We start from the raw sequence: 13,191 nt of genomic DNA, 5'->3' as shown, positions 1-13,191 counted from the left end.
TCCCATTGAAGTTTATAGAAGCTATGCCTGCAGGCTCTTTACTGACAGGCATCAATTGGAAAAGAGAGCAGAATGTGCTGGGCTAGATCTACAGGTGGTGTAAAGTGGTGTAGCTAAATTGACTTACGCCGGTGGAGGATCTGACCCATCATATATTAATGAAGAAGAATCATTTAATGGTGGCTGTACAGTGCATTTTAAATAATGGAGCAGATGCCAATTTTCTTGTCCTACCTATGTCTGTAGTGTGTAAATGAAGGTCAAGAGGAAGATTGTGCAACAATGGTTTCGAGACAATCTAATTTTAATCCTTGAAAAAGATGTTACCAGTCACTGAACCCCAGTCCTTAAGCAGATTGTATAGCTATTACATCCCTTTCCAGCACATTTATGTGCAGTGGTCTGATGCCTGGGGATAAGAATCCTTTAACAATCAAGCTGTCAAATGAAAGGCTATGCATCTAATGCAATCAGCATTGATTAAATGCATGCATAGCTCATAAAATTTACTTTCCACAGAATGGAAAAGGAAGTCCCATTAGAATCATTATAGTTGTAAGTTACAGCTAACATCTGTCCTTCTCATTAAGAAAGGGCAATTGCTACATACTGTACTGTAGGAGTCAGAGTTTCTGTCGTGCTTTAAATTACCAAAAAAAAAAAAAAAAAAAAAAAAAAGCCAAGGGATTCAGAATAATCATTATAAGCAGGATGTCTGAAAGCAATCTATGGAAACTATGTCGTAAAGACTGAGACTGCAGTTTCTGCATGCACTGCGCTGCATATTTAAGGCATTTTAAAGGTGAACTGCAAAAGGCACTTTTCTGCCTTTTTAGTAAGTGCTTCTTTGCAAAGAGTAAAGATGGCTTCAAAGTTTTCTTCCCAAACTAAAAAAAAAAAGTGTTTTTGGGGGGAGTTTAGAAATAGCAAGTTTTGATTTCTTCTTTTCTTCTGGAGAATTCCTTGGAGTATTGGAATTTGTGGGATGTTTCCTAAAAATGTATTGAAGCTTGTGCGGGGGGGTAATCTTTCAAAAACACAGGTTTTCTTCCAACTGTTTATCAGGAATTACATATTAAAGCAGTAAGCTAGTTTAGTTATCCAATTCTCCAAGAAGTCCTCCAGCAAAAAGAAGTAAATCGGGGCCTGATGAGGATGAGGGAGGCAGTCTAGGGACTGTAACAGTCACCTGATTCTCAGAACATAAGAACATGAGAATAGCCATACAGGGTCAGACCAAAGGTCCATCTAGCCCAGTATCCTGTCTTCAGACAGTGGCCAATTCCAGGTGCTTCAGAGGGAATGAACAGAACAGGTAATCATCAAGTGACCTATCCTCTGTTACTCATTCCCAGCTGCTGGCAAACAGAGGCTAGGGACACCATCCCTGCCAATCCTAGCTAATAGCCATTGATGGACCTATCCTCCATGAATTCATCTAGTTCCTTTTTGAACCCTATTATAGTCTTGGCCTTCACAACATCCTCTAGCAAAGAGTTCCACAGGTTGACTGTGCGCTGTATGAAGAAATATTTCCTTTTGTTTGTTTTAAATCTGCTGCCTATTAATTTCATTTGGTGACCCCTAGTTCTTGTGTTGTGAGGAGTAAATAACACTTTCTTATTTACTTACTCCATACCAATCATGATTTTATAGACCTCTATCATATATCACCTTAGTCGTCTCTTTTCCAAGCTGAAAAGTCCCAGCCTTATTAATCTCTCCTCCTGTGGAATCTGTTCCATACTCCTAATAATTTTTGTTGCCCTTTTCTGAAACTTTTCTAATTCCAATATGTCTTTTTTGAGATGGGGTGACCATGTCTGCATGCAGTATTCAAGGTGTGGGCATACCATGGATTTTTATAGAGGCAATATGATATTTTCTGTCTTAGTATCTATCCCTTTCTTAATGATTCCCAACATTCTGTTCACTTTTTTGACTGCCACTGCACACTGAGTGGATCAGGGCAGATTTGTTCTTGTCCTCGACCCACATAATTTAGAGTAGCCTAAGGATTGCTCTATCTTGTGCTAGCTAGCTATGGTCCTGAAGGGAACATATGCCAGTTACGAATTGGCAGAGCTCCAGCTGACTCTTGTTATGACCCCACCAGAATGCGTGCAGTCTGCTGGGGGTAAGGAATTGGGTTGGGAATACTCTGTGTCATGTTACACAATCTGCAAACTCCCCTACTCTTGGAGAATTCTCATTAGGGCCAGATCAGGAAACTTGCCATCATCTGAGTGGCATAAAGTGGCAAACGCTGGAGGGGGGAAATCTGGGCTGATACTTGTAATGTAAAAAAAATAACCAAGAAAAGAGAATTTTTTGAAATCTCATAGAACTTCTTTATACATCATAAAAAAGTAAAATGTGATTTTTTTAAAAATTTGTTTTGCTTTTAAGTTCACCTATAAGAATTTCATCTTGTCTTCTGGGCACCACACCCGGAAGACTGGACTCTGAATCTCACTTCTCTGATACAGTCAAATGCAACAGAACCCCCTCTTGTATATTTGACAACAAAAGAGGAAGAGACAGCTCTGCTGGGGCTACACACCTGTGAGCTGAATTCTGTCCTTCATCATACAATAAAGGCAGCAGGGTTGCCCATGGACAGAATATGGCCCACAGTGTTTTCAGTATCTGAAAAAAGTAAAGAATTCAAACCAGCAGACAGTCCTGTAACACCTTCTTTAAATTCCTCCACAAAGTTCAGACCACCCAGGTTGTCCTCAGCACCACATGTCTAACAGACGCTCCCCACGGCCAGCAAGTAACCACATTTCACGCTCCCTTCATTTTACAGGGAAGAGCAAACATCTGTGTCTACTACCAGCCTCTCCACAGACTAGTTGCAGATGTTTAGTGACTGGCAACTAATGACACTGGTGTATCTGAAGGGGTAAGGCCACCAGCTAGAAAATCCTCTCACTGGATCACTAGCAGGAGAATATTTCTCGGAGGTGCCTTTTTTCCCATCTTTTTTTTAAAAAACCCTATGGGAGCTACTAGAAACAAATAATGAACAATAGTAATTAAAAGCTGAGGCTTGGTTCTGAACACTCAATACCGAAAGGTGTATGTTGAGATCCACTGGCAACCTAATATTACCCATGGCCATTAAACTATATGCTCTGGCTTACACAGAGCTAATTAACAGACTAGGATGTATTTAATGATATTATGGGAATCACTAAAAACATTTCTTAAACATAATGTACTATAGCAGTCTGCACTTATGAGTTGTTGTACAAATAACCCTATTTTCAGAGACCAGAAAAAGGAGTTATCTGTACAGTCATTAAAAGAATATTATATTTTGTATTTGTCAAACTTGGTATGAGAAATTATGGGAAATAAAGATAGTTATTCAAAATTATTTTGTAACAACACTAATTGAGTCAATGCATTAAATTGTCTTAAGCAATCCTGTTCCAATCAAGTACCTATACATGGACCTGTCTCTTCTTTTCTCCACAGCTCTCATGAAGTTCCATATTTTAAATACTCTTCAATGCTCTGAAGCCATCATGGGTGGAGCAGTCTATGAGACCTTGGAAGGGAGTACAGTTGAAGTAGGTTGTGATGGTGAAAGTCTGACTGTAAATGGAGTCAAGATGGTAAACCGCAAAGACATTGTGACAAGCAACGGTGTTATCCACCTCATTGACCATGTGCTGATTCCTAACTCTGGTGAGTGACTGACATAGTTTCATGTATGTATCACAGAGATAAGGAATGTTGACTATAAGACATTCTCCACCTGCAAAATCTATACAAGCCTGTTTATTGAGAGGATCTGTGTGCACACCTCCTCTGTCCTTATCCAGACCCTCTAAACCCTCTTCTATTGAATTCTAATTTGTAGGGAGGGAAGTGGCTGAAGCAAGAAAACTAATTAACAGGCTACAATTAATTATCTTTTCCTTTATCAATTGCAGCCAAGCAAGTTATTGAACTTGCAGGCGACCAGCAGACCACCTTCACAGACCTTTTAGCACAGCTGGGATTGGCTTCTTCTCTAAGGCCAGAGGGACAATACACTCTGCTGGCTCCTCTGAATGGTGCTTTCTCAGGTAGGTGGCCTTGGAGGGGAATATTCCCTACCTCTGAGGCAGTGTCAAAAGCATTTTCTGCCATCATGGTTTTCTAAAACCAATTTTTTCCCCAGTCTATGTTCTGAGACTGCAAAGAATTGGCACAACTAGGAATAAGAGATGCTTTGTCCTTTTCAGTATGCATAGTGGGTAAAATTTACCACTGTGCAGAGAGTCCGCAAAAGACCTATATGCCACTTGAGTCTTACTTAAGCCTACACAATTTATTTTATTCAGTATATAGAGAACCTCTTTATTTGATGGGAAAAGTAAAGTTAAAATAAGATGCAAAATATACCCTAATGCTTAGCAGAAGAGCTGGATGAATAATGCAATAATATATTTACAATAAATCCCTTTAAATTCACTTGAGTTGTCATCAGAACCCCCTTTATTTACTGTTAAAGTACCTTCACACAAGCACATTTTTATTTACCAGGATGATGGAGCAAAGAGACAGTGTCGCATATGTATGTGCCAATACACATTTGAATTAGTATTTGCACTAGGAGTGGCCACATGGCCCTTCTCAAAGCTCTTTGTGGATTTGGTAGTCATCCAATCAGAGATAAGAAGCATCTCCATGTGACCTAGATGTCACAACACAGAGTGGATTTCAAATGGTGAATACTCAAAGCAATAGTTACCAGAAATATTTTACAAGTAATCTAGAGGTTAAAGCATGCCTATACATAAATCATCTACCAAATGTCTACTAAAGAATTAGAAGCCTGTTTACAGATAATTGTAATAATAAAAATGAGTTAATCAATTTAATTTCTGGTTTCAGAGTAGCAGTCATGTTAGTCTGTATCTGCAAAAAGAAAAGGAGTACTTGTGGCACCTTAGAGACTAACAAATTTATTAGAGCATAAGCTTTCATGAGCTACAGCTTACTTCATCGGATGCATACAGTTTTTTCCACCGTATGCATCCGATGAAGTGAGCTGTAGCTCATGAAAGCTTATGCTCTAATAAATTTAATTTCTGTGAATAGTGTTCCCAGTTTTATTAACTCTAAAATGATTGATCTAAAATGTAAACAGTGCAAAAAGAACAAGTATTTTCATGATTCTAAAACATAGTGTGTGCAGTGAACCTTACCTGAATGAAGGAATCATTTATACATTATTGTCTAAATGATTTGGTAGATGACACTTTGAGGATGGACCAACGGCTTCTTAAACTGATCATGCAAAACCACATTTTGAAAGTGAAAATCAGCCTCAATGAGCTCTACAATGGACAGAACGTGGAGACCTTGGGAGGAAAACAACTCAGAGTCTTTGTATACCGCACAGTAAGTGAATGAAGATTTCCAAATCCTGGGGCAGTGACAAATAAAATCTATCCAACACCTGAAGCCGGGGAAGGATGGAGCTCACTGTAGAAGACAATACTATTGGTGTTATAAAAGAGCTCACCATTGAAAGTCAAAATTACCAACATTTACCACACCACTGTACAGGAGAGAGATCTTTGATTTTGACGTATAATGCAATTAAATTAAATTAAACTTTGGCTGAAATAGATGAATGAGTGGAAAACTAGAAGACAGCTTCAGGATTTGGCTTGAGATTAATAATAAAAATTTCTAGTTTCAAAACAGCTAACAATTTTTTCATGTGACACAAGTAATCAAGTTTCAATCTAATTACGTATTTATTTACCACATCATTTGCTTCCTTTTGCACATTTTATTTTAAAAAGGAGGAACAAATAACTTGCCAATGAGAAGTTGGAGAAATTCTATTTTTAAATTATAGAGGCTACAGAGGAGTTCATGTTTCAGGCTGATTACAAAAAAATATGCTTCACTAATGTTGCCGTGGCTGTGGCATGGATGCTGTGACTATAATCTTAGGTGGTCTGTCTTGTTTTTTCTTTTCAACCAGGCTGTATGTATTGAAAATTCATGCATGGTAAGAGGAAGCAAAGAGGGAAGGAATGGTGTCATTCACATTTTCAGACAGATCATCAAACCAGCCGAAAAGTCACTGCGTGAAGTGTTGAAGAATGATAAGCGCTTTAGGTAAGCAAAAGGTTTTCACAGCATAGAAATCTCTCTATAGACTGTGGGTATGTCTACACAAGAAATGCTACAGCGGCACTACACATATTACAGTGATGGGTTCTTCGGTCACTGTAGTCAATCCACTTCTATGAGAGGTGGTAGTTAGGTCAATGAAAGAATTCTTCTATTGACCTCGTGGTTTCTATATCAGGCTTAGGTCAGCTTAATTACATCTTTCAGCACATGACATTTTGCCCTGAGCAATGTAGTTAAAATGACCTAACTTTGTAGTCTAGACCAGCCCTTGATCAATATAGAGTAGAGCTGCTCTGAAAAATTTAATTTTGACAAAAAATGGGAGGGGGGGAAATGGATTTCTTTCCCCATTTTCCATGCAGGTATATTTTATAATACCAGAGTGACACAGTGAAGCTATAGGCTCCCATTCTGGTCAGCATTCTAGCTCTTTCATGCCATTCCAGAGACAATAAGGTCCAGAACCTAGACCTCTTTCCCTGCTGGTAAGTCCCCCAGCACTAGGGCAGTGTATGGCTGGTGTAATAGCTTTACATGGCCACACCCGCTCAGCTGCTGGCAAGGTATTTCAGAAGGGCTGGGACAGTAGGGGAGCAGAGAGGATGTATCTAGAACAGTGGTTCTGAACCTTTACTGCAGCCTGCACCCCTTTGGTTCTCAAAATATGTTCTCGCACCCCTTATCAAAATCATTGAAGTAGGTCAGTTCTTTAAACCTACATATATTTTTGTTTGTATATTACAAATGGTAATGGTTAAAAAATGTATAATGTTAATAAATACATAGGTTTGATGAAACAAAGTAGTTGTACTTACGTGGCTGTGCTTAATTTGTTTCAGAGCAGCAGCCGTGTTAGTCTGTATCCACAAGTACTTCTGTTCTTTTTGCTTAATTCGTGTTTTTGATGATTTATCGTCAAAAAAATCTGGCATGTGTTGCACCACCAGAAAGGGCATCTCGCACCCCCATGGGGTGCGTGCACCCCAGGTTAAGAACCTGTGGTCTAGAGTGTTTTCACTAGGACTACTTCTCATGAGTAAGTGTGGTGATAGCCTGGGGCCTTAATTTTGCTCAAACCCTAATCTCTGTACACAACTTGCTTGTACACAGGGTAGCCTGAGTACATGCTCTAGTATCCCATTTAATGAAGTACTACTCCCTTGAACTCACTTATCTTACTATTATCTTCTCTTCCCTTTTATCTCCTGCCCCAGGAGCATACAGTCTTGGCTTGCCTTTCTCTCCTCTACTTCCCAATGGATTCTGTGCAATCTCATTTCTGACTGCTCCACTGCATGAACATTGCTTGTATCAAAGTCACCAACATCCTCCTCTCCTTCTACTCCCTTCCTCTTCAGTCTAGCCATTACTTTTGACACATTCAGTGACTTACCATCTCCTCCATTCTCCCTCAACCTTGAAATCATTGGGAATAATTGCAGAGTAAGATACTACATTGATGCTTAGGAGTGACAGGAACTGTCTTAATTAAGCAGACTTTTGTGTGCTGATGTTGCCTTCAAAATTCCTTGTGTAAACAAATCTTTGGGAACTGGACCATAATTTAATGTGTGCTATTTTTATTTCTGATTAGCATATTCCTTAATTTGGTGAAAGATGCCGATTTAGATGATATTCTATCACAACCTGGAGAATGGACTTTGTTTGTCCCCACCAATGAGGCCTTTAAAGGCTTGACTGATGAAGAAAAGGAAATACTGAGAAGTAAGTCGCACAAGAATATTAGAAATGTAATTAACTAGGGGTGAAATCCACTGAAGTCTATGGCAAAGATCAGTGGGGCAGGATTTCACCCTAAATGTTTAATGTGCCTGAAACCTGCGTGCTTCATACTCCTAGGAGCTGGAGCCAGTTCGCACCCGTTTGCTAGAACCGGTTGTTATGCGAGGGACAACTGGTTCTAAAAGGGCTTCTAAATTTAACCGGCCAAGAGTAGCGCCTTAGTGCCAACTCCACGGGTGCTCCAGGCCTGGAGCACCCAAGGGGAAAATTTGGTGGGTGCAGAGCACCCACCGGCACCTCCCCGCCCCACCCCCGGCCCCAGCTCACCTCCGTTCTGCCTCCACCTCCTCCCCTGAACGCACCACCCCGCTCTGCTTCTCCGCCCCCCACCCAGGCTTCCCGCGAATCAGCTGTTCGCGCGGGAAGCCAGGGCGGGCTGAGAAGCAGGCGGCGGCTTTGCACTCAGGCCCAGGGAGGCGGAGGTGAGCTGGGGTAGGGGGGCGCGAGGAGGGCCACCCACGCCGCAGCAGGTAACCTGGGGGGTGCACAGGGGAACCGATCCCCACCCCAGCTCACCTCCGCCACCCTTGGCCTGAGCGGGAAGCCGCCGCCTGCTTCTCAGCCCTCCCAGGCTTCCCGCCGAACAGCTGATTCGCAGGAAGCCGGGGGGCGGGGGGGCGAAGAAGTAGAGGGGGCTGCGCGTTCAGGGGCGGAGGAGGAGGCGGAGCGGAGGTGAGCTGGGGCTGGGCACAGGGCGGGGAGCTGCCAGTGGGTGCTCTGCACCCACCAAATTTTCCCCATGGGTGCTCCAGCCCCGGAGCACCCACGGAGTCGGCGCCTAAGGTGCCACTTTTGATGTGATCAGTGGGGGGAGTGGCCGCTCCCCCTGCTCCCCCCCAGCTATGCTCCCCCGCCCCTAGGAGCCAGAGGGACCTGCCGGATACTTCCTGGGAGCCGCCCCAGGTGAGCCCCGCCGGGACTCCCCACCTCGCCCCCCAGCAGGTCCCTGTGGCTCTTAGGGGCGTGGTGGGCACCCACTACGGTGGCCCACGAGACCCTCCTGCCCGGTTCTGGGGGCAGTCAGGGGACCCGGGAGGGGGGGTGGATGGGGCAGGGATCCTTTGGGGGGGGGCATCAAGGAACGTGGGGGGTTGGATGGGGCAGGAGTCCCGGGGGGCGGGGGTGGGCAGGGAACTAGTTGTTAAGATTTTGGCAGCTCATCAGTGCCTAGGATCCACCTAACACCCCATCCCTGCTAGGAACTCTGGGTACCCCCAGGCAATGGGATCAGAGTTTATAAGCTGGCATCCCTCCTTTTCTTTCCTTTCTCTTCCCCTGCCTCCAGCACAGCCATCGCTGCCCTCACCCCGCTATTAGAAAAGCTCCCCTTCACTGGATCCTTGCTACTTTTGCTACTTACACCACAATACTTTGCATTTATATAACGACTTTCAAACAAGTTAGCACTCTCAGTCCCTTTTTAACCCCACAACTTCCCTTTGAAATAGGCAAGGGATATACACTGCTCAATTCAAACACTACTGCAGTCAGGTAAGTTGTGGCAAGGTACAAAGGCTTTGACCACTTTTTATGTCCCTGGGCAAAGGCCAGAAACAGTTCCAGTCTCCTCACTTTACATACTGGAATTCAGCAATGATGCTAGGGTTAATACCTCAGATCCTGTGGAAAGTTCCAGAGGATCTTTAATGAGTGAAAAGAGTAAATATCAGAGCCATAGTGTAAAGCTGTGTCAATTAATTACACCCTATCCTACATCTCCAATTATTCTGTCACTTACTTATCCAGTTGCTTCAGGTAAGAGCTACATCATAACTTATTATTATTTGTCTCAAAGGCTGAACTATTCCACAGGAACAAATCCACTTTGTCATGGCCCTCTAAGTTCATTAGAGAGATAAAGTGGGTGAGGTAATATCTTTTACTGGACCAACTTCTGTTGGTGAGAGGGGAGCTTTCTAGCTACACAGATTGTTTAGCATAAGCAGTTAACACATATTGCAAGGGTTCAAGTGGCCCATTCAAGGTTAAGTGGCCATTCAAGGTTAAGTGGCCCATTAACACCTCTCCTAGTCATAGGGAGGAAGGAAAAAAAACCTGGTGAGTAGGAGGGAGGTTAACTGGGTTATACATTGTTGTAATAAGTCTTAAATCCAGTGTCTCAGTTCAGTCCATTAGAGTCTAGCAAAGTTATTAATTTAAACTCCCGGGCTCGTCTTTTGAAGGTGTTGTGCAGGTTTCCTTTGAGGATGAGGACTGAAATGTCAGATACACAGTGATCACTTCGTGAAAAGTGATCATCCAAGGCATAGACAACTCGTGCCTCTTGACATAGGCACCGACTTCCCCGCTTTTCCACGGGGGCTTGATCCCCATGCACCCCGCCCCCACTCCGCCCTGTCAATGAGGCCCCGCCCCTGCCCTGCCTCTTCCCACCCTTGTCCCGCCCCCATTCCAACCCCTTCTCCAAAGTCCCAACCCCAACTCCACCCCCTCCCTGCCCCTATTCCAACTCCTTCCCCAAATCCCCACCCTGGCCCAGCCTCTTCCCTACCTCCTCCCCTGAACACCCATGTTCCCGCTCCTCCCCCTCTCTCCGGGAGCATGCTAATGCTGCCAACAGCTGTTTGGAGGTAGGCAGAGGAGCGGGGACGCGGCGCATTTAGGGGGGAGAGGAGGCGATAGAGGAGGAGATGGGGTGGAGGGTATGGGGAGCTGGCTGCCAGTGGGTGCAGAGCACCCACCAATTTTTCCCCGGGGGTGCTCCATCCCCAAAGCACCCATGGAGTCAGTGCGTGTGCCTCCTGATACGGGGGGGGGGGCACAATCTAAAGGGGAGGACACATGACCACCCCACTTGTCTCCTCTGCCCAGTGACCTCCCCGTCCTGTGCCCAGCCTGAGGCTGCTGCGCTCTCTCCGCCCCACCAGACTTACCTGCAGGGAGAGGGGGAGCGCTGTCCTTCTCCCGCTGTGCCTCCCCTCCCCCGTACATTTGGCCGTTCTCCTGCTGGCAGCTGGGTCCAGGTGGGGAGCAGGAGGGAGCCGCTTCTCACGCTGGCTGAAATTGGCCTCTCTGGGTTGCTGACTGTGCAGCGCAGCAGCTGCCTGAGAGAGAGCCTGGCTGGGGTGGTGGCTTGCCCTGCTCCACCCTCTCTGCTCCCCTCCCCAGCGTGGCTGCCGGGGACAGCAGCAGAGCGAGTCAGAGCTCCACCTCCCCCCTATCCCTGGCAGCTGGGCATGGGCAGGGAGTAGAGGGGGTGAGGTGGGCCACTACCCCATCCAGGCTGTCTCTCAGGCATCCGCCACACTGCATAGAGCAGCAACCAAAGCGGCCAGCGTGAGAAGCAGCTGGTCCCACCCCTTCAGCTCCCCACAGGTCAAACAGAAATCTGGGGGGGGGCACTTAACCCCACATACCCCTCCTACGCAGCACCTATCCTCAAACGTGAGATGCTGTTTTTGTCTTTTATCATTTTTCTCTGTTAACAACTTATGCTAAACAATCTGTTCCACCTTGTGTTTAGCTGTCACACTCTGAGTACATGTCTCAGATCTGAAGAAGAGCTCTGTGTAAGGTCTTGTCTACACTTAAAATGCTGCAACAGTGCAACTTCTCCACTTGAGCACTTCAGTGAAGATGCTACCTATTGATGGGAGCGGCTCTCCTGTCAGCTTAGTTAATCCACCTCCCCGAGAGGCAGTAGCTAGGTTGAAGGGAGCATTTTCCCAGGGTTTAGGTCAATTTATTTGCACTGCTCAGGGGTGTAGATTTTTCACACTCCTGAGTGATATAGTTATACCAACCTAATTTCCTACAGTAGACCAGGCCTAAGCTCAAAAGCTTGTCTCTCTCACCAACAGAAACTGGTCCAATAAAAGATATTAACTCAACTACCTTGTCTCTCTAATATGCTGGGATCAACATGGCTACAGCAACACTGCATATAACCCATTATCACCTAAGCCCATTATCACTCTCTTTAATTCACTACTTAACTTTTCACCCAGAATTTACTTCTCCTATCTTCTGCCATTATTTTCACTCTGAGAATTCATATAAAGCCTGGATCCCATTGGATTTTTTAAATGGCTTAGCTTTCTGAATTTGTTTAAAAAATTGCAGACTGTTTAATATGATCTCATTCTATCCATAGTGGGCTTGGCACACCATTACACTGTTGTCTGGTAGATGCTTATTTATGGGATTTAAGTAAGAGGAGATCAGACAAGTATTTAAAGACTGGAGAATTCATAGCTGTGATTTTTCAAAGCAAATGAATAGGAGCAAAATGCTGAATGCTTTTCTGGTTTATTCTATATAGGCTCTAATACCACCCTCATCACTGTATTTTCTTAGTGCATTCTCATTAAGCAATGTGACTAACACTTGGTCACATCTGGTTCGTGCTCTCTCTCACCCTCTTCCTAGGGAAAGAATGGCATGTGCTTTTGAATATGCCATGTTGTGTGACTGTTTAAGCAGTGATCTTATTCAAGCATCATTCCATGAGTCCTTGGTATCTTTACAAATGAACTAAGCAGTACTATTTAATGGCTATTTTTATAGGGGACAAAAACGCTCTCAGGAACATTCTTCTTTATCACATAACAAGAGGAATTTACATTGGAAGCGGTTTTGAACCTGGCGTAACGAACATTCTCAAAACTATCCAAGGAAGCAAACTGTTCTTGAAAACAGTAAGTACTAAAAAAAACTTATGATACTCCCTCTAATAGGGATTGGCATATCAGGTCCATATATTAAATAGTATATATTACAGAAAGATGTGTACTTGAACAGTATAAACTGCCGTAGTAAGACTAAAATTTTTTAGAAATATACATGTTCAGTATCTTGAGTTCTTTTCTCATTGTTTGTTAGGTAAATGACACACTTCTGGTGAATGAACTGAAATCACAAGAATCTGATCTCATGACAACTAATGGTGTTATTCATGTTATAGATAAACTCTTGTATCCAGTAGGTGAGTATTGACTTATTGCAGGGAATAAATATATAGAAAACCTCTGTCTGCCTCGTCTCAGACATGTCTAAGCATATGCAAAGAGTTAGCAGTACTCTATGTTTTGTGTTTTTTTAAAAAAATCACTACTTTTATAATTACACAATGCAGAAAAGCAAATAAGAATTGGTTCCTGGACAACCCTTGCCTGGTGCTGTGATATTTTCTTAATTGTGAGAATACCTCAGGCTCAGTGCTTAATTTGTAATGAAAGAAGTGCCAGAGTTCAAGCAATTAGATGCTGGGGTTCA

At 43.8% G+C, this 13,191-nt stretch overlaps 1 protein-coding gene across 6 annotated transcripts in view; it reads left to right on the top strand.

Annotated features, from left to right (window-relative positions):
• POSTN (periostin) overlaps positions 1-13,191 on the top strand; it is a 49,125-nt gene that overhangs the window by 16,056 nt on the left and 19,878 nt on the right. For all 6 annotated transcript variants that reach the window (XM_074959913.1, XM_074959889.1, XM_074959896.1 and 3 more), the window contains exons 8-14: positions 3,487-3,699; positions 3,948-4,082; positions 5,255-5,403; positions 5,999-6,135; positions 7,748-7,878; positions 12,484-12,614; positions 12,799-12,901. In XM_074959913.1, coding sequence (XP_074816014.1) covers positions 3,487-3,699; positions 3,948-4,082; positions 5,255-5,403; positions 5,999-6,135; positions 7,748-7,878; positions 12,484-12,614; positions 12,799-12,901 — 999 coding nt within the window. The remainder of the gene's footprint in view (positions 1-3,486; positions 3,700-3,947; positions 4,083-5,254; positions 5,404-5,998; positions 6,136-7,747; positions 7,879-12,483; positions 12,615-12,798; positions 12,902-13,191) is intronic.

The sequence above is a fragment of the Natator depressus genome, chromosome 1 (assembly GCF_965152275.1).
Source record: "Natator depressus isolate rNatDep1 chromosome 1, rNatDep2.hap1, whole genome shotgun sequence".
Classification (NCBI taxonomy): Eukaryota; Metazoa; Chordata; order Testudines; family Cheloniidae; genus Natator; species Natator depressus.
The sequence above is the reverse complement of the archived record's forward strand: the minus strand, read 5'-3'. Positions and strand labels throughout refer to the sequence as shown.